This window comes from Telopea speciosissima, chromosome 4, assembly GCF_018873765.1.
Source record: "Telopea speciosissima isolate NSW1024214 ecotype Mountain lineage chromosome 4, Tspe_v1, whole genome shotgun sequence".
Classification (NCBI taxonomy): domain Eukaryota; kingdom Viridiplantae; phylum Streptophyta; class Magnoliopsida; order Proteales; family Proteaceae; genus Telopea; species Telopea speciosissima.
The window spans coordinates 7,025,604-7,047,306 of NC_057919.1; the positions used below are offsets into that span (position 1 = coordinate 7,025,604).

Sequence of the window (21,703 nt, forward strand, 5' to 3'; positions counted from 1 at the left end):
TGTGCACCCTTTCTATGTTCTTGGATTTTTCAATACTTTGTTTTGCCATGTGGCCAACTCTATTTGGGCTGAAACTTGACATGTGGGCATGGAAGTTTGGAGTCTAGCTGCCCACAAGGTTTCAGCCCCAGCCAACCTGCCTGGCTGAATATAGTGTGTGTTAAAAGATTTCTCTTAGAATCGCTAGTGTAAGAATCTTACTCTCTCTCTTTTTTATTTATTTATTTATTTTGTGGGTGTGTGTGTGTGTGTGAAGGGGGCACTTTTGCATTTTTAATGTAACATTAGAAGGATTTCAGGTGGTACTGAGGGGGGTGGGGTGGGGTTGGTAAAAGGTTCGGTGCATGGCAACCATTTAAGACAGTATTTCCTTCATTCCATGGATGTTCCATGGAAGAGTGGTGCGGTAAATCTAATCACTAGATATCTAGGAAACGATCTACATTGGCCTCATTTCAAATTTGAGCTTCAAATTTAATCATTTACCCTCCCATCTACGCCCATGCACCTCATATAGTCCCGTGCTCCCTCTGGTGAAGTCCTAGATTTTTTCTCAAATATCAGTTGCACTTGGCAACTTGGATTGGTCTAAAATTTGACATGTGAGCAAGGGACCGTGGGTCTACATGCCACAAAGTTTCAGCACCATCTGAGCTGCCATGTGACAGACCTAGTGTAGCTATGCACCAATTCAATGTTCAAGCTGTGTACCAAAACTGTTGCATTACATCTACTTACCACTGTCCTATTGTGGTTTTGATCAATTAAGAAAGTACCCCATAGAGGGGACAGTTCATTGCCTTGGGCTTTAAACTTTAAAATTTGGCAATTTAGAGACCTAGGGTCTTCCCAAACCCTGATACTTTTGACATCGCTAACACTGCCCAAACACAATACATTGGATTAAAAATTATATGTTGGGTATTTTAACGTTTTATCAAACTTTTGTTGTGACTTTTAGTATCATATAAAAACAGCTTTCAATGACTTAGGCCCTATTTGGTTTGAAGGAAATTAAGTGAATTGAAGCGAAGTAAAACTAGAATAGAAATAAAAGTTTTGCAATCATATTAGAATCATTGTGTGAATAAATCAACAAAATGAGTTTTTAACTAACATTGTAAAATTTAGTATTCATATTTAGTATGATGTTGAGTCAGTTACACAATTATTCTTGGTAATGATTGCTAAACTTTCTATTTTGCTCTTGTTCCAATTTTACTTCATTTCACTTCTAACCAAAGGTGGGCCTTGGTGAATTTTTATCGACTGGAATTTATTCCATGATTTGTTGCATCACTCAGCAAGTACTTATTGAACTGAGTTGATTCCAGTTTAGACATGCAATGTCCTTTTCAAAGTCTTAAGGAATCAACAACAAAGGAAATTGATGCACAGTTGGTTGGTACCTATGTAGGTTGTTGCAGGGTCTCCAAAAGCTAATGGATCAACTCTCATATCCTCCATTTTGTAGTTTACAAAAAAAAGGTCCCTCCCCTCTGTTGTAAGACAGCACCTTCGTAGTGTAGGACCAGGGTATCCATTTGGAATGAGAGTGGTAGAAAATCTTGCAGGGCATTAGATTGGGATAGGGATCACCACTCTACACAAAATAGAGAAGTTTGAAATGCACTCATTTCCTACCACATTGCATGTCAGAAGTGGCTGAAATCTTGTGTACAAATAAGCTCAAAGATCTTACCCTATTCATATATCAAATTTCAGCTTTAATGGAGTTGGTCAAGTGGCAAAATAAAGCTTTAGAAATTCCAGGATTATGGGAGGGTATATGATTGATTTTCAATCTAAACTTTATGTGTGGCCTCTCCATAAACTTTTTTCTATACATCTAATTATCAGAATTGTTACATTGCCTTTCCACATGGCAAAAATTGGTGTGCTAACCTGGTAATACTGTCTAGTTTAACTCCAAGAGTAGAGTATTCATATTGTGAAGAGGCTTGTATGTAAACTTTATTTGATGATTAACCAATACTTTACATTCATAATTCATAAATCACTCGCAAATTGTGATTGATGCTACAAAATTCTTTGCAAAATCGGATGGGGGTAGCTATATTCTTGTTTTTTTGGAGTAAAGATGGGGGTAGCTATGTTCAATAAACTTTCACGCAAAATTTTCAGAAAGAAAAAATGTGCATGAGGAACTTCTCAACTGACCACCTTTTTTTTCAAGTGTTACCATTATCACCATATACACTACCAGAAAAGTTTTGTAAAGAAGGGAAATAGTGTAATTTGCAAAGGATAAGAGATTCTACTTGTGGGTTGATTTTTTTTCTGCTAATCAAAACAGTAAATCCATCCAAGGGTAGAACAAAGAATGTTCTCTTGTGAGGACCTATGAACAGTAAATCCATCCAAGGGTAGAACAAAGAATGTTCTCTTGTGAGGACCTATGTAAGCAATTTGGACAAAAAAATTAAGCTAGCTCTTGTAATCCATTTTTTTTTCAATGGAAAACAAATCAAATTGAAATTACTGGAAAGAAGAAAAAGCATCCGTAGTGTCCTCAATCGTTTGAAATGGTACTTGGATAAATATATTTTTCCATATCAGTCTGCTTATATTTCTCAATCGCTTGAAATTGTAGATAATGTTATTATTGCTCATGATATTTTCATTATTTAGTTCATAAAAGATTAAGTCTGGATTTCTTTCGATTAAGAATTGGCATGTCTAAAGCATATGATAGGTTCGAATAGGGATTTATACGTGCTATTTTTGAATTATTGGGGTTTGATTCTACATGGTGTGATTTGATGGGGCATCTTCATTTTTTTCAGTCACCAACTCCATTAAATTGGAGGGAAGATGATTTGAGAATATTGACCATTCTTGAGGTATTAAACAGGGTTTCCCTCTTAAGTCCCTATATCTTTATTATTTCTATGGAGGCTTTGTCTAGACTTCTTAATGTTTATAGGAATTAAATATGTTCAAAGGTATTAAAGTAGCTAGGAGAGCTCCTGAAATCTCTCATCTTGTCTTTGCTGATGACACTTCTCCATTTTATCTTGTGATTATAGAAGATGTTATGACTATCAAAGTTATTCTTGATTTGTTTTCTGACCTGTCAAGTCAACATATTAATAGACATATCTTTGTTGATGATAAATGGTAGATTAATAAAATTTTGGGCAAAAGATGCAATATATTTGGATACTAATCTGTATTATCCTTGGTCTAAGACTGCAGGTTTTCATAGTATTGTTAACTGTGTTCAAAAGAGACTGTCCACTTGGAAAGTTAATTTTCTTATGTTGGTCGCATTGTTTTAATTCAATCTGTGTTGGGCTCTCTTCCTTCGTATTTGATGTCCTGTTTTTGATTTCCTTTGAGTATTTGAACAAACTAGACTCAATTAATTCTTGTTTTTTCAGGGGTGGGGTTGAGGAGCACAAAAAACCTAGCATGATTGCTCGGCAGGTTGTTTGCTCTCCCAAAAAAGTTTGGAGGTCTTGGTCTTAGGGATTCCTCAACTCAAAATAAGTCTTTATTGATCAAATTAGGTTGGAGACTGTTGAATGACAATCTGAGTCCATGGTCTTCTATTCTTAAGGCTAGATACTTTGCTAATCACTCTCTACTGAACAACCCCGTTCTTTCAAAAAGCAGATCTTGGGCTTGGAATGGTATTGTTAGTATTTTACTTGATCTAAAGAAAATGGTTTGTATGTGTATAGGGGATGACTCTTGCACTAGAATTTGGGATGATCCATGGATCCCTAGTCTTAGTGGTTTTTCGTTTGCCTTTGAATTTTAATAGAGTTATTCAGTATCAGAAGGTTAGTGATCTTTCAGGTAATCAACAATTCAACTTGAGTCTGATTTCTATGATTTTTATTCTCAGGATTCCCCTGGAACCCTTTATGTCCATAACCGGAAGTTTATCTACCAAGACCGCAGCTAAGGTTTTTGGGGATGAGCAAGGAAAGGTTCGATTAATGAATTTGTGTAGGGACCCCATTAAGTGGTGGAAAATCTTTTGGAATCTTCGTATTCATCTGAAGTTTGAGGTTTTTAGTTGGAGATTTTTGCATAATGGTCTTCCTATCAAGGCTCTTATTTCAAAATGGATTAATATTAATGATACTTATGTTTTGTGTCAAAAGGAGTCTGAGACACTTGGTGTCTGTTTCTATCTTGAGAATTTTTCAAGAGAGTTTGGGTTGCATGGGTTTTGGGATTACGAACTGAATTTTATTTATTTTTTTTAAATCTCTTTGTATTTCATTTGGGTTCATAAGAACCAAGTTGCCTTTCAACATGCTTCCCCCAATCCTGTTTTGGTTTTACAGAATATCTCTCGGTGGTTAGCAGATCTTCAATTTTCCCCTACCACTGATTCCACTACACCTTTATCTCTTGTTCCTTCCCCGTTGACTGATGGTCTTATAGACTTGCTTACCATGGACTGCACCTTGATTGCTTTTGTGGGTGCTTGTGATCCAATAACTAAGGAGGCAGAGTGGGTATCTTTTGTTCTCTCTCCAAAAAAAGTTTATATTTGTTGGTTTTGATTTTGAAATGTCATGAAGTGAAACAGAGGTCGAAGCCAGGGGAGCTTCTCCAAGGGATCAAAGAAGCAGTGTTGCTGGCTTGCACGATGGACCGGATCTGATCAGTTGCCCCAACTATTACTGAAGACCGATAAGGTGGTGTGGCCATGGGACTGTTGGCATGTTTTATTTGAAATTCAGTGTTGTATCAAGGATTGTAATGGATTTGTACTTGAGAAACAATTGGGATCAGTTATTGATTTATCTCAGTATTTGGCTAGAAGAGTTAGGGATAAGAGGTTGAGACTGTAGGCCTCTGAGAATGTTAAGTATGTTCTAAGTTCTTAATAGTTTTATCATTAATACCCAAAAAAATTAAAAGAAAATCCATAGCATTCTTATTGTACTTTGCACTAATCTTTTCTATTCTAGCCTTCCTTGATATATGATGAGCTGTAGTTACACCTTCGATATATTGTTTCTCAAGAACAAATGATAGAGGTTATGTGCTGCCAGATTCCCATATCTTAGAGTGGCACACTTTAGTTTCTATTTACAAGAGGGGATTGCCCAGTTACTCAACATCATGGAGCCAGATGATTTCAACTGGGGGGAGGATTTGAAGTAGCCTATATATATGGGGCCAAGTTTCCCTTCTCAGCTTCTCCCATTCACCATTGGCATTGATACCATTAGATGGTCACATGGGAGGGTAGTTTTAATTTCGTCGATGGGGGTGGGAGTGTAATGAAGACTCAAGAGTCCAATCATGGTGTCACTTTACCCGTGGTAAACAAATTTTTCCTTCTCTGTGGGTGCACCTTCTGGTCGATTGCAGGAAAAGCCTTGGAGCCATTGTCCATTGATTGGAGTTGAGATAGAGTTTTCATGAGTTGCTGCAGCTACCATTTTACGTGGCTTTTATGATACAGGTGAATCAGAATAAGTTGTTCAACACCCTTATGGTTGAAGAGACTCAAAAAGAGCTGATACAGTATCTCTATTGGGTGCATTAAATAAGCTTTGATAGCTTCTTCAACACATTTTGATGAGTGATAACACACCATATTGTTATTGCAGCCTCATATCTTACACCCTTTGTGTGATGTAAGCATGGTTTGAAGAATCAGAATCGGACTCGGACTTGGATCGTCAATTCTAGCCGGTTTGCATCAGCTGATCTGTACTTGATTTCTAGGGTTCACCATTTTCGAGTCTGCTTATTGGAACAATAAATAAGTGATGAAGTGGGTGTGTGTAAGGACTAGGAGAGCCATGTGAAGGAGTGGATCTCTCTTTCGCTGGATCTAGGTATTGGTCCAGCGTTAACAAATATTGGAGTTCTCTTTTGGGTCATTGTTCCAGCGTTAATAAATTGTGGTTACAAATAATTGGGTAAATTACACGTCACCCCTTGGTTTTCAAATGAAACTCAAATCATCCTCTAGTTTTTGAAAAAAACTCAAATCACCCCCTCTACAGTAACAGTGTTAGTCTATTGTTAGTTATTGGTGTGAAAGGACTATTTTACTCTTGTACTAAAACATTAGAATTAAATTTATAATACTATTACCCTTCCTTCATCTTCAATATTGATCAAGGGTAGTTTAGGGATTTAAATTTATTTAACTGGCTGACATCATCACTTAACAATATAAAACTAACGGTAGAGACTAATTTGTCATATTGGAGTCTAAACCAAGGGGTGATTTGAGTTTCGTTTGAAAACTAGGAGGTGACATGTAATTTAAAGTATTGGTATTGTATTGGCAGCGGTGATTAATATCGAAAATACATCAATAAGCATTGGCCCATATGGTAAGAAAAGGAAAAATTTTGTATTGAAATTAGCCCAATATCGGAGCCGTATAATGGCTGGTCTGTATTGGTATTGATATCGGCACTAGATAGTGAACTAAAACCTTGATCTTTCGTTGTTGCATCCAATAATAAATAAAGTTTCAAAAGTCGTTGGGATCAGGTTTAAATAAGAGCAAATTACATGCATCCCTTGGTGTTTGAAACAATAACAAACCATCTTCATAGTTTCAAGTTTTATGTATAATCCCCTGATGGCTTACAATATTAGTGAGCTGTAAAAGATCGTTTTACCTTTTTAGTTTAGTGACTTATTTTAAGTACCATTTTACCTTTATTCAGTACCATTTTACCTTTATTCACATTCTTCTCCTCCAAAGGGTAAAACGGTATTTCTACTTTAAGAGATCCTAAAACAAATTCAATAATGATAGGGATATCCCCATCTTCAACCTCCGGCTAAAATAGAAAAAACAGAAAACGCAAGCGCCGATTCCGGCTTCTTCCGATGGTATTCGGCCTCCATGATTCTGGAGAGTGACGACGTGACTCCGGCGAACTTGATGCCAGTGTCTGATAGTCGTTCTAATGCCCATAGGAAACCCTTAATCCAATTGAAACCCTAATAAAACCCTTCTTTTAATGGCCGATTCAAGTTCCCTTAAGCAGAAGCACGCTGTCCCTTGCTGGTTGGGCAGCCATGGCTGCACAGCCCTTGCGGCTACGTGTGATCATGGCTGGATAGCTTGTGGGCCTTAATGTACACTTGCTATGGTGCTTCAAACGGCAACCATGGCTGCCGATCATGGTGGCCATCGACTGCCCTTTTTTTTGTTTTTTTGGGTAAATTACACGTCACCTCTTGATTTTCAAATGAAACTCAGATCACCTCCTGGTTTTTGAGAAAACTCAAATCACCCCCTGGTTTAGACCCCAATATGAAAAATTAATCCCTACCGTTAGTTTTATGCTGTTAAGTGATGATGTCAGTCAGTTAAATAAATTTAAATCCCGAAACTACCCTTGATCAATGTTGAAGATGAAGGGTAGTATTGTAAATTTAAATCTAATGTTTTAGTACAAGGGTAAAATAGTTATTTCACACCAATAATTAACAGCAGACTAACACCGTTACTGTAGAGAAGGTGACTTGAGTTTTTTCAAAAATCAGGGGGTGATCTGAGTTTCATTTGAAAATCAGGGGGTGACGTGTAATTTATCCTTTTTTTTTTAAATTTCAATGGCTCTATCATTGTTTCATGTCATAATGTTAAACTGAAATCAGCAAACCAGTGAGGTCTAAATAGAATCAGCAACAAGTAATGGAGAGAAACAGATTAGATTAGGGTTAGGGTTTAAGAGAGAAAATTGGGGTTTCTAGGGTTTGGCTGGTCAGAACCAGCTATTACTTGGATCGAGTTCTCCAATGGGGCAGGGGAACACTCGATCAAAGTATAGGCAGATTTCCACGGCTGTTTTGGGCTAGGATGAAAATAGATCTTGGAAAAGAAAGGGGAAAGGGAATCCTGAGTTTGGGGATTTTGGACTTGTTGGTGATGACCAAACTTGAAATCAGAACCTGGTTGGGTGTCCTGCAACCTATTTTTTCTACATATATGGAATGTTCTGATGTTCCCAATCCCCTATCTCCCACAGATTAGAGATGATTTCTTGGTTAGTTTGAACCAATTTAATATGGAATTTTAGTTACTTGAAAGTTTATTTTAAGCTGATGTAGCAGTTCAGGGATGGGGTTGCTCGTTAATGGAAGCAGCATCAACATCGGCGATGATAAAGATACTTCACAGTTCGCCGAAGAAGAAAGGGATAGGATTTGGGCTATGGTTATGTTTTATAAAGGTAAAATTGTCCATGACAAAAATTGAAAGGTAATATAATTATTTTCAAATGTTTAATTACACCCAACAGTTTAAACGGTAAAAGCTTAATTGTAAGCCTCCCAATCATCAGGGGGTGCACGTAAAAGATGAGACTAAGGGGAGTTTTGTTATTGTTTCAACCATCAGAGGAGGTACATGTAATTTGCGCTTTAAATAATAAAGATAGCACTTTAGGTGATTTTAAAGAACGTGAAGAAGTCCTTATCAAAAAAAAAACAGAACGTGAAGTAGTTATTGCCTCAATCAAGCCTGTGTAACCAACCATCTTTGATTGATATGTAGATGGTTGGTGTGTGGGTGGCTCAGTCAGTTTTTGTTCGGGGATTACAATCTTATGCAATTCTTTCATCTTGCAGTGCCCGGAAGCTCGGGCCTCAAATCTCGACACGTGACAGATGCTTCATCCAATAATGTGAGCTTGAAACGTGGAAAGACTGCTATATATGGAGATTACCACAACTACTACCCATCTTTCTTTCTTAACCCACCATACATAGTAATTTAAAGGAGAAAGTTTTTATACATGGCTATGTAAACTGTGTATGTGAGAGGGTCTCTCAGGAAGAATTGTTATCGTCTACGGTTCCTTGACCTGTGCGGTTCCCTAGTTCCTCTCACAAGAGGGGTGTGCGACCCACCTAGAGCATCTAACCAAACACTCTGCTCGGGTGGGGTCTGTCCTCCTCTTGTGAGAGGCACTAGGGAACCGCACCGGCCGCATAGGATAAAAATTCCTCTAAAGAAGAGTTGGAAAAGTCATAAATTCTCATCCATTAATTAATGCCTTGAAACTTTCACTCTCTCACATACACGGTTTACACGACCAGGTATGAAAACTTTCCCCTAATTTAAAAGTACAAAAATGTATAAAAAAATCATACAAAGAGGGGAAATTTGTAAGGTCAATTGGATTGGATTGGGACCCATCCTTAAACCACAAAATGAATGATGCATAGTGAGTCAGTCACTCCAACCTTCTATGTCTTCCCAAACTTGTTGTTTGGCAACTTGTAGTTCTTGAAGAAGACCGAGCACATGCAAAATTGTATTCAGTCACGTCACTCTGCTTCTGTAGTTGTATGATGGAGGAGATTAACGGAAACTGTAAGCCCTCCTCCTCCGTCAACGGTGGGGATGAGCATGAGGTGACGGTGTTCCAGCGGAAACCATCCTCGATGCAGAACACCATAATCGCAAATGCTTTATGGTTGGGAGCTATTCATTTCAACGTGGCACTGGTCTTCATGGCCCTTCTCTTCCTCCCTAAGTGCCTGGCTTTCACGTTCGTACTTTTATGTCTCGTCTTTTCTCTTTCTCTTTTCTGGTCCACTTATTCCAGTCTTTCCCTTTTCCCAGCTTTCCCATATTTCTGCTTAACTGACCCACCTTAGATTCGTATACCATTTCAGGGTATTTGCGCTTCTCCTATTACTTATAGTAATCCCAATTGACGAGAAGAGCAAGCCAGGGCGAAAATTGGCCAGGTACCACCCACTTTCCCTTTCATCATCTTCTAGATAGATAGATAGATAGATAGATAGATAGTTTAATCGGACTTTTCTTTTACCATCTAAATTTTTTACTCTTATCAAAAGCTCTGTTTTCATGCCCTGTCTGTTATGGTTTTCTTCAGGTATATCTGTAAGCACACCTGTGGATATTTTCCGGTGACTCTTTATGTGGAGGACAGTAAGGCATTTAACCCGAATCAAGCTTATGGTATGCAATTCTAGATTTCAATGGACACTGACCCTTATTTCTTTTCAAATCTCAGTCACCGGAGACTGAGATTTTCTATTGGGTTTGGCACCGTTGAAATAGACGGTGCCCGGTGCTCCGGCACCGAAGACTCTACACCTGGTCAATCTGAGCAAACGGGTAGTAATTTGTATTGAACTTTGCCTAGCATTCCTATCTTAATTCCTGAATGCTGAAAGCAGGTCCCGCCATGTCTTACAGGATGTCTTTCTATGGCCCTGTTTGTTTTAGAGGGGAGTTAGGTGAGGTGGTATTATGGGAGAATTGAAGTGGGAAAATCCTGATGTGATATTTTAAAATTCCATCCTTATTTTATTTGATTATTCTACGACAATAAAATTATAAAAGCTCAGAAAAAATCATTAAATACTTTTCTTGTTGATGTGACACCAATTTGGTGGGACTTGGATGCCTAGTAAAACTTCATTATATACTACTTCAATAAAACTGCAACATAAATTAGGCCTATATATATCTTTCTTTGATTTTGCTACAAATCTATATAATGAGGTTTGTCTTGGCTACTGCAAAAGACCTTGTTGAATTCTACCACAATAATTTGAGTTCAATGCTTTTCATCTTTCTTCCTTTTTTGATCAATAAATTTATTGGACTGTATTCCTTATGCAGTCTTTGGTTATGAGCCACACTCAGTTGTACCAATTGGCTTTCTTTCTCTTGCCGATCTTACGGGTTTCATGCCTCTTACGAAGATCAAATTCCTCGCTAGCAGCGCTGTAAGATTCATTACACTCAACCTTTGTAATTAAGTACTGAGGAACCTTTCCCATCTCCATTAACAAATCAATTATTGATCGATCAGGTGTTCTATACACCTTTCCTGAGACATATATGGACATGGCTGGGGTTTACACCTATAACAAAGAAGAATTTTACTTCACTTTTGGAAGCTGGTTATAGTTGCATTTTAGTGCCAGGTGGGGTGCAGGAGACATTTCTAATGGAACATGGTTCTGAGGTCTGTTTGTTTCTCTTCCACTTCTTTTGTTTGTATTTTGATTTAAATGTTCTTTACCCTTTTTTATACCAAAATTTCTGTTCATAGCAATCCTAGAAGTGCAGTTTATAGTTGATTTCAAGTTTACTTCCTATATCAAGCTATTCAAAGCCTTGCTTCTAAGATTTCATACGTATTTCTTCAATCCATAGAAATTACAATCTTCTAAAATTTCAATTTTCTCCAACCCAGGCTCAAGTCATTGTTATAAATGTTGTTGTTCACTTATTCTTTCCCATTTTTCTTGGTTATTTTTATAGATTGTCTTCCTTAAGAAAAGAAAAGGATTTGTCCGCATTGCTATGGAGACAGGCCGACCACTGGTTCCAGTTTTCTGCTTTGGTCAGGTATTGATTTTTTAATAGAATTAGGTTCAGGGAGTGCTTTCAGTTTGTTTCATGTTCTTCCGTTTTATGGAGAGGCTGTTATCCGACAACCCGTGACCATTAGATCGCAATAGAGCAACCTTACCATTGCGCTGAGGTCTGCCCTCTCAGATGATAGATTTTAGAAATCCAAAATTATTTAGAATTGTAATCATTGTCAAATCAGCAACTCTGTTATGCCTCAAACTCTGAGGAAGGTATATTTAATAGAGAATAATAATAGAAACATAAATCTCAAGTTGATACAATGTTTGGATTCTGAGATCTGGGAGATTCCTACTAAAGATAGGATTCTCAATAATAGAGTAAGAGAACCAGAAATCGATCTCAGAAAACAGGCAATCGGGATCAGATGTATTAGAACAACCAGATATGCAGGAATATCAGTAATAGAAGTCCAAAAGCAATCAGAAAATCCCAAGCCAGAAACTCAGAATTTAGAAAGCAGAATGAGACTAGGATTCTGAGAAATTATCAAAAAGATTGGATTTTGAATCCATAATTGTGTTCAGCATAGAAACCGATTACTATGTGTAAAGTCAGATTTGGAATCCAGCATTGACTGACAGTTGAGTTTCAAAGAAATACTTGTAGGAATATGATGAGGCATAAAACAACCCTCCTATCAGAGGCTGCCACATGGCCGACCCGACCTCAGTCCGAGAACCGAGTTGGGCCGAGCAGGAGACCGGGCCGACCTCGTCTCCGATAAGTTACCTGACAGAACCAGACTCGAACGAGCTAGCCGGTGGCCGAGGCCGAACTCATACAGGTCAACCATAGACTCCTGGCCGAGATTAACCTCTCGGGCTGACCCCCCTGGCCGACCTCTCTTGCCGACCTCCTCTGCCGACCTCCGAGGCCGAGTCCTCCTCCACTGAAGCTCCCATAGCACTCCACCGGGGATCTCCGGGCCACGTCAACACATCCCGAGAATCATGGGATAGGGATCGAGCCACGATCCCCGCGCATCACGGAATCGCACTCTATATGGACTCTTACCTTAATAAGAGCCCGACCCCGAAAATAACTCTCCACTCCGCTCTACGCGAGAGAACCTTCCGAAAGAAGGACTGCTACCATACTAGGACTTTGCCAACTGTCTCGTCTCCTCCTCACTCTATAAATACCCAAGTATGGAGCACCATTCATCATCTTGCTTTTTACTACGCAGTTACGCTGTCGCGTTGGAGACCTGACTTGAGCATCGGAGAGTCCTAGGGCGGAGCCACACCGGCCCTCTTGCGCTCATTGCTTGGTTTTTGCAAGTTCATCCACGGGCGAACCAAGCACCGGAGGTTCTCACACGCAACAGAATAAGAATTCTAGAAAACAGAAAAAAAAAATGGAAATTTTATGATTTAACAGATACAGAACTTAAAGAAAATCCTGTACCGAAACTGATCATGTGCAAGAAAGAAAAATCTGGGGCTGACCTGTTAGCAGTTAATAGGAATGAAGAACAGAAATAGAAATCAGGAATCCACTTGAATACGTTATTCTGGAATTCCATCAGAATATCTACTGAGCAAATTGTGAAATCCACAGACTTTGTAGCTGAAAAACCTTTTCTTCATTCAAATTCGTGTAGGAGGCATTCCTGATGTTCTTGTGGTCTTAAAGCAATTTATTTTGTCATTACTGAATCATAGACCCAAACCCCCTTCAATTTTTGGTATCTAGACGAGTTGGAGACTTGTAGATTTGAATTTGCATTTGCATGTGGATGTGTTTCCTCAAATGATTTCGCCTTTGCAAAGTGCAGTCAAACGTTTATAAGTGGTGGAAGCCCAGAGGGAAGTTGATCCTGCAACTTTCTAGAGCCATCAAATCCCCCCTAATTGTCTTCTGGGGAATTTTTGGGTATGAATTTGAAAATCTGAACTTCAAATATTGTGTAGTTCCATCTTTTGATTGACTCTTGAGAACATTGGTTCGGTCACACCATTTCTTGCAATGTGGAGGTGGATGAAGCCAATGCTTATTTACCCATTTGATGGGAGAAAAAACTCCAACTCTAATTCATTTCATTGGATTTCCTTTGCTTTTGTAGAACACCTATTCCATATCAACATCCCATGCATGTTGTGGTGGGTAGACCGATTGAGCTCAAGAGAAATTCACAACCTACGGTTGAAGAGGTGAGAATATATACTGAATACTCCATAAACCCTGTTTCTTCTTTGCATACCTATACTTACTGCATGGTTATGGTGCCACGGATTGGCAAGCTTAAATAAAATCCAAAACTTTGTTTTACATAGGCAGCTTTGAAGTGGTTCTTCCTGGCCTAGATAAATAAACAGGTGAACAGAGCAAATACAAGAACACATCTAATGTTGTTTCTTCATCTGGGCAGGTCAATGAAATTCACAGCAAGTTTGTTGAAGCCATGCGAGAGCTCTTTGAAAATCACAAAGCTAGGGTTGGTCAAGCTGATCTCCAGTTGAGAATTCTCTGATAGAAGTGTATATTGTCATCTGCTTGTGCCACCAAGTTAAGGCCCCAGCTAGAGAATGATTCAGTCATTTAACTTAAAAAAGGGTGCACAGAGATCTCTTCTTTTAGCCATTGTCTCTTTCTTTTAGTCACTAAAAGTGTAGAAGATCAATTGAACTTAGATCTACCAGACTTCTGAATCAAAAACTTTAAAACCAAAAATTTGTGGAATTCTATGTTTCTTCTTCCTGATTCTATTTTCTAGAGTTTTGGTTGATTTCGTCTGATCCTAAGCTGATTCCAAGATTTTAAACCTTGATGAAATCGTTTGATCATGTTCCTGCATTGGACTTGATGAGGAACCAGGGTTGGTTAAGTTAAACTAGGAGTACCTCTGGTCAATATCTGTAGAGTTAAGGGGGAGTGCAAGAGGGCCGGCCCTGAGGCCTGGGGTCTGGAACCTAGGTTGAGAATGATAAATTTTGAAACAAATTGAGCTTGAATCAGTACAACTTGCATCTTGCAGAATACATTGAGTATGGGAGAGGGTTGGGCATGCCGCTCGCTCCAGGTAAGTGGGCCACCTTGTCCAATGGGAGGGGCAGGGCGCTCCATTCACATGTGGAGGGGAGAGAAAGACGCAAAACCTTGGCGGCGTGTCCATCCTTTTCCCATTGAGCACATATAACTAAAACCATGGCCCATAGGAGTGTCTAAATGACACCTCTATGTGATTTTAGAACTTGGCACCTTCCTTATGTCAGATGTGGTATGATTTTCATTTCAATTTTGGATTGATTTAATGAAATAGTCAACAAATAGATTTTTGATCCAAAAATTGAAATTATTTTAGTTTTATCAATATGAAATATTTCAAGAATAAAAAAATCCATTTGATAATTTAATTTCTGACAATAGATTCATATATTTTTCAAATTACAACTCCAAATTTAATGAATCAGGTTGTTGCCCAAGGTGGGGTAACTACCTGGGTCTATTGGAAAAAATACCAATGCGTTTTTTCAAATCACAAATCTAAATTCTACTTTTAGGTTGTTGGAAAAAGTACCAATGCGTCTGCCGGGAGTCGAACCCGGGTCTATTGCTTGGAAGGCAATTATCCTAACCGTTGGACTACAAACGCTTACATTAGACTCAACCAAAGCCTATTACTTTATTACTTTGATTACAATAACAAGCACCTAAATAGAGTTCTATTTTATTCTTTCTATTTAGTGGGTATCCCACACTAGGGATGGGAATAGGGTCTGAAATAGTGAAGTTGAGCCAAAACTCGATTCATTTAAGAGGTTGCTCAACTTAGCCCTGATCCACACCCACGAAACATTTATAGAGTTGTTAATCGGTGTGGGCATGATGAGGTCATAAAATGGGATCCAAATCCTCTACTTCCGAGCCCCTACTATTGTCCGCCCCAAACACAGCAAGGCGGTAAAGATCATCTTACCCCCCTCGGGCAGGGGTAGGGTGGTCTTTTTGCCACCTTGCTGTGTCTGGGACACACATGACAGTAGGGGCACCTCGACAGTAGAGGACCCTGATGGAGTTAGAATCAAGCAGAGTCAAAGACAAATCAAACTCACATAAGTAGAGGGGGGAAGACACATTTATGAAAAGTGATGGATAGTCCGATCAGATTGGACCAGGTCGGATCTCTCGTTTTGCCAGCTCTATTGCCATCCTTCAAAAAACTAACAGGGAAAGAATTTCCCATAAAACAAGATCTTAATTAGTTGTTGGTTTCTATAATCACCTAAGGAAGGAAGCAATTAACAACTATCTTTGGTAAAGTCTTGTAACTTTAGATCACATCTCTGACCAAAAAAAAATATTGAATTATTATAAAAAAAAATCAAGTGAACATAAAATATGTTAATCTCATAGATTATGTCAAGCATTGCAAGCTCTACATTCCAATCAACAATTGGAAAAATCTTAACCAACAGTTAATAATATTGGTAGATTCGTGGTTATTTCGTCTGTCCAATTTTTTTCGAATCTTTATTGGAATCGATAAGACATCCGATTCTCAGTACGGAAAAGGATAAAAAGATATAAATAAAAAAAAAAAGTAGATTTTTATAAAATAAAGAATAGGGACAAAAGTGTCATATTAAGTTTGACCGATCTCCATCCAATCCGATACCGAGATTACGAACCTTGCTAGTCGCGAAGCCTCTGGGTTATGCCAACGTATGACGTAGTACGTACATGGGGACGCCACCCCCTGCAAAATCCAATTTCCTCATTCTGCCTGGCGGGGTTTCGTATTTTGTAGTAGATTGGAATTGCAGGGCACTTCTTTCTCAAATCTCACTCTCCCGCTGAAAAGGTTGAGTTAGAGAGGGAGAGATCTCAACCTTTGCAGTCCTTCCCGAGTCCTCTCCAAGTCCCAATACTTTTCTCCGTTGTTTCCGACTCTCTAGCTCTGCTTTTGTAGTTGAATGATGGAGGAGATTAATGAAAATCGTGAACCATGCTCCTGCTCCTCCTCCTCCTCCTCCGTGAACGGAGGGGATGAGTATGATGTGACGGTGATCCAGGGGAAACTATCCTCGATGCAGAGCACCATAACCGCAATCGCCTTATGGTTGGGAGGCATTCATTTTACTGTTTCCCTGGTGTTAATGGCTCTCTTCTTGCTCCCTAATTGTCTGGGTTTCATGTCCGTCCTTTTATGTCTCTCTTTTCTGATCCATCTTTTTCTTTTTTCCAGTTTTCACACATTTTCTGCTCCCTTTTTAATGTTTTACCCCCTTCGATTCGATCTACCTTTTCAGGATTTTTGCGCTTCTCCTATTGTTAATGGTGATCCCGATTGACGAGATGAGCAAACCAGGTCAAAGATTGGCCAGGTACCACCCACGTTTCCCCCCTCCCCATCTTCACCATTTTCTAGCTACTTTGTTTAATTGGACTCTTTTTTGGGGGGTTACATGTTTGATTCTATTAAAAGCTGTGGTTTCGAACCCTTTCTTCTTGGGATTACTTATGGATTTTCTTCAGGTATATCTGTAAGCACGCCTGTGGGTATTTTCCGGTGACTCTTTATGTGGAGGACATTAAGGCATATGACCCGAATCAAGCTTATGGTAAGCTAGTCGAGATTTCAATGGACAGTGACCCTTATTTCTTGCCTGCCATTCCTATTTTAATTCCTGAAGGCTAAAAGCAGGTCTTGCTATCAAGGTCCTTGCATGTTTTGTTTGATTCTGATAACTGAACGAAGTATTTATAGGTTTTGATGTATTCTACGGTTACTGAACTACTGAGCCAACTGCCAAGTATTAATGGTTTTTGATGTAGTCAGCACCAAATCTTACCAATACCAAAATTGATCTCCATTTATCACAAAAATTCACCTCACCATTTCTGTCAGGAAACTAAGTACACAGGCTGATGCTGGATCTCTGCCAAAATTTGAGTTTACAAGGGGTAGAGGATTGTGTTGCCTTTTTTTTTTTTGGGAGGGGGGGCGGGGGGGGGGGGGGTGGGGTTGGGGTTGGTGGTTGGGTAACAAGGCTGCTGCTATGGGGTTCTTGAGAGAGATCATTGAAGGATGTGGTGCAGGACCATTGACATGAAACTTATGTAGCAAATAAGAAAGGAAAATCGATCCATTAATGGTGGATTAAGGTCTTGATTTTATTTGGGGTAGGAAGGCAAAACTAGGGTGTTGGCTGGATTGTTGAGAAGAAAGAAAGTAACAGAGCAAAAAGCAAGGGGGGGTGGGGGCAGGTTTTGAAGTAGAACAAAGAAGGTGGTTAGGTAAGGCATGGAAATTATTAGACCTTGCTTGAGATCCTGGTCTGCATCCAGAGAAGGGGTCCATTATATACACCTTCAAGAAGAAAAAGTTTGGTAATGGCCCCAAAATTGAATTTGAAAGCGAGATCCTTCTGCTAACTTTTTAGTTGGTTTCAAAGAACATTTTGTTAAGTCTAAAATTATGCCTGTTCACTTTAATTATATTATGTTGCATTTTGGGGGGGTTAGGCCTATATATCTTTCTTTGACTTTGCTCCAAATCTATGTAATGAGGGTTGTCTTGACTACCGCAAGATCTTGTTTAATGCTGCCATAAAATTTGAGTTCAATGCTTTTAATCTTTCATCCTCTTTTGATCAATAAATTACTGGACTGTATTCTTTATGCAGTCTTTGGTTACGAGCCACATTCAGTTTTACCAATTGCCGTTGTTTCTCTTGCCGGTCTTACGGGTTTCATGCCTCTACCAAAGACCAAAGTCCTCGCTAGCAGCGCTGTAAGATTCATTACAACTCAATCTCTGCAAGTACTGAGGAGCCTTTTCCGTCTCCATTAACAAATCAATTATTAATCAGGTGTTCTATACACCTTTTCTGAGGCATATATGGACATGGATGGGGGTTACACCTGCAACAAGGAAGAATTTTACGTCACTCTTGGAAGCTGGTTGTAGTTGCATTGTAGTGCCAGGTGGAGTGCAGGAGACGTTTCTAATGGAACATGGTTCAGAGGTCTGTTTGTATCTCTTGAACTTCGTTTGTTTGTATTTTGATTAAAATTTTCTCACCCTTTTTTGTATCAACATTTCTGTTCATAGCAATCCTAGAAGTTCAATTTATAGTGAATTTCAAGTTTACTTCCTATATCAATCTCTATAACATTTTTTTTATCCTTTTCAAAGCCTTGGTCCTAAGATGTCAAATGTATTTCTCCAACCCAGTTATCCCTAAAGATCCAACACAGAAATTTCAATTTATCCAGCCGAACTATAAATTATCTAGACTTTCACAAGTAAAATCTTTAAGTATGATTCTTCAACCTTAAAATGATGATGTAAAGTTCAAGGACCTTCCCAGGGCTACTAAAAAGGGGCATAACCTGGAATTGGGACCGCTTTCACAGGGTACTTGGAGTGATGGTCTGAAATCGGTCCTAACTCAGCATTTTGGCACAAAGTTGCAGCCTTCAGATTCAAATCAGTGTCTTCATGCTGGCAGCCAAATTTTTACAATTGCATCAAGTGATGGCCCCTCTTCCATAGTATCTGCATGGGCCAAAACCTTCTAGCATTGGTGCTGGAGTTTTCTCTCTGCTTCCCAAGAAGCATTCTCAGAAGTGAACAAAACTGCTATGACACAAAAAATTTGTTTTCCTGCATACATACCTTGAAGTCCAAAACCTATACTCTGCAAAGAGGGTAGACCTCTGAACACTTTCATCGTTGCTCCTTTGTGACCTTTAAGCACTGTGAACTTCCCTGATGTCAACATTCCTTTTGCTGACTAATCAAGAGTTTCTTAGGTCTTCCCTTTCTTTGCCTGTTGCTTCAAACGACTGGAAGATAACTAATCATCCATTTCTTATGCCCACTCACAGTAGACCAGATGGCAGTTAATGTTTATTGACAAACCCCACCCCCCCTTGGTACGGATGAGCTGGAATCAGTCTTATCAACTCATGGCTAGGATAAATCATTAAACGGAGCTGCAGGCTCAAGTCCTTGTTATAAATGTTGGTGGTCTTCACTTCTTCTTTCCCATTCTTTAATTAATATCTTGGTTATTTTATAGATTGCTTTCCTAAAGAAAAGAAAAGGATTTGTACGCATAGCTATGGAGACGGGCCGACCTTTGGTTCCAGTTTTCTGCTTTGGTCAGGTATTGACTTTTTATAAAAGGTGCATGGGTTGCTTCAGTTCATTTCATGTTCTCCTACTTTGACCATCTGTTTCATGATTTGCATGTAGCATCATCTCATGTTTGAGGTACCTGACCATTATTTTCATTGTTTCATATAAGTACTTAGTATTAAAATTTTCTGTTCTTTCAGTATATCGTCATGATTTTTGGTCGTTTCACACAAGTACATGATCATGTAGGGCATAATTGTTTCATGATTTGCATGTAGCATCATCTCATGTTTGAGGTACCTGGCCATTATTTTCATTGTTTCATATAAGTACCCTGTATTAAAATTTTCTGTTCTTCCAGTATATCGTCATAATTTTTGGTTGTTGCACACAAGTACATGATCATGTAGGGCGTAATTGTCTTGTACCAGTAAACCTGTTCCACCCATTTTTCCTCCACTGTAACATGTGTTGCTCCTTGTTTATGGTTTATGCACGATTGCATCCTTGACTCTCTTGTGGTCTTAAAGCAATTTATTTTGTCATTGCTGAATCGTAGACCCAAACCCCCTTCAATATTTGGTATCTAGACATGTTGGAGACTAGTAGATTTGAATTTTCATGTGCATGTGTTGTTCCCCAAAATGATGTTTGCTTTGCAAAGTGCAGTCAAACGCTTACAAGTGGTGGAAGCCCAGAGGGAAGTTGATCCTGCAACTTGCTAGAGCTATCAAGTTCACCCCAATTGTTTTCTGGGGAATTTTTGGGTATGAATGTGATAATCTGAACTTCAAATATTTTCTAGTACCATCTTTTGATCGACTCTTGAAGACATTGGTTCTGCCACTCCATTTCTTGGAAGTTGAAATGTGGAGGTGGGTGAGGCCAATACTGATTACCCATTTGATGGGCAAACCTCAAACTGGTTTTGTGAACAGTTTCTTTATATGCTTGTCCATGCCCTGTAACCATGCCCTGTATTGTACTTCTGCTCCCTTCCTCCCCCCCCCCCTCCCTCCCCTCCCCCCAACCATGGCTGCAATTTTTTATAATAAAAACTTTAAATACGCACAAGAAAATAAAAATAGAGGAAATTCTGCTCATTTATATGGCAATTGGCATCCACCAGATGAAAGCACACACCATCCAGATAAGAGGAACTGGGAAGATAGCCTGGGAAGTTGGTCCCATACGTATGTCTTGGCAAACAGATTACTCTAATGCATTTCATTGGATTTCCTTTACTTTTGTAGAACACCTGTGCCATATCAACATCCCATGCATGTCGTGGTGGGTAGACCGATTGAGCTCAAGAAAAATCCACAAGCTACAGTTGAAGAGGTAATAATACTCCATAAATCCGGTTCTTGTTGCATATGAATACTGCATGGCTTAGATGCTTGTGTATTCCTACTTTCTCCAGTCAAGCTGGTTACCATCTAAGTAGGTGATTATACGGACGGCTTTAGCTGTTACTAAAAAAAAAATGTACAAAACAAGATAAAATAGAAACATAAGGTTACTTCATTATGTATGGATCCTGCAATGTTCAAATTAAGGACTCTGTTGCTGCTGGAAACAGAAATTCTACTGAAGCATGGATATGGTGCCATGGATTGGCAAGTTGAATAAAATCCACAACATTGTTTTTTTGAAGTGGTCATCCCCTAGAGAAATACAGAAGTGAACAGAGCAAATACAAGAAACATTTAAAGTTGTTTTTTTTTCCCATCTGGGCAGGTGAATGAAATTCACAGCAAGTTTGTCGAAGCCATGCAAGAGCTCTTTGAAAAGTACAAAGCTAGGGTTGGTCATGCTGATCTGCAGTTGAGAATTCTTTGATAGAAGCCTCTGTGTTTCCACCTTCAATTTGCATAAATGTATATTGTCATCTGCTTGTATATACGTAGCTTTGACTGATGACTGATAAAACCACCCCAACCTATTCTCATAACTTCACTTTTGGATCAAACATGAATGCACACAGGGGTCTCATTTTTGCCATCTTATCTTCTTTTTTTTTTTTTTTTTTTTTTTTTTAATGGTTCACTAAAATCGTAGAAGACCAATTGAATGTACCTGTTGTAGTAAGATCTACAAGACTTCAAAAAAATATATATACCTTCAAAAACCAAAGATTTGTGAATCAGAATTAGAATAAGAATAGAGATGGATTGAGGTTGATTCTGGAATCTTTAACCTTGGTGAAAATGTTTCGTTAT

The 21,703-nt window shown here is 38.8% G+C and overlaps 2 protein-coding genes and 1 non-coding gene across 3 annotated transcripts; 2 read left to right on the forward strand and 1 right to left on the reverse strand.

The window, feature by feature from the left end:
- Positions 1-9,306: 9,306 nt before the first annotated feature.
- Positions 9,307-13,871, forward strand: LOC122659986 (diacylglycerol O-acyltransferase 2-like). The gene is made up of 9 exons (XM_043855151.1): positions 9,307-9,524; positions 9,652-9,726; positions 9,876-9,961; positions 10,631-10,737; positions 10,824-10,979; positions 11,279-11,365; positions 13,170-13,267; positions 13,458-13,545; positions 13,764-13,871. The coding sequence occupies exons 1-9, from the start codon at positions 9,322-9,324 to the stop codon at positions 13,863-13,865; spliced, it is 1,002 nt and encodes a 333-aa protein (XP_043711086.1). The 5' UTR covers positions 9,307-9,321; the 3' UTR covers positions 13,866-13,871.
- A 1,044-nt stretch (positions 13,872-14,915) lies between these two features.
- TRNAG-UCC lies at positions 14,916-14,987 on the reverse strand. Its single transcript has one exon. It is a non-coding gene; the product is annotated as a tRNA-Gly (tRNA).
- Positions 14,988-16,283: 1,296 nt separating this feature from the next.
- Positions 16,284-21,402, forward strand: LOC122659985 (diacylglycerol O-acyltransferase 2D-like). The gene is made up of 9 exons (XM_043855149.1): positions 16,284-16,529; positions 16,645-16,719; positions 16,871-16,956; positions 18,022-18,128; positions 18,208-18,363; positions 19,423-19,509; positions 20,151-20,248; positions 20,735-20,822; positions 21,222-21,402. The coding sequence occupies exons 1-9, from the start codon at positions 16,309-16,311 to the stop codon at positions 21,321-21,323; spliced, it is 1,020 nt and encodes a 339-aa protein (XP_043711084.1). The 5' UTR covers positions 16,284-16,308; the 3' UTR covers positions 21,324-21,402.
- The last annotated feature ends 301 nt before the right edge of the window (positions 21,403-21,703 follow it).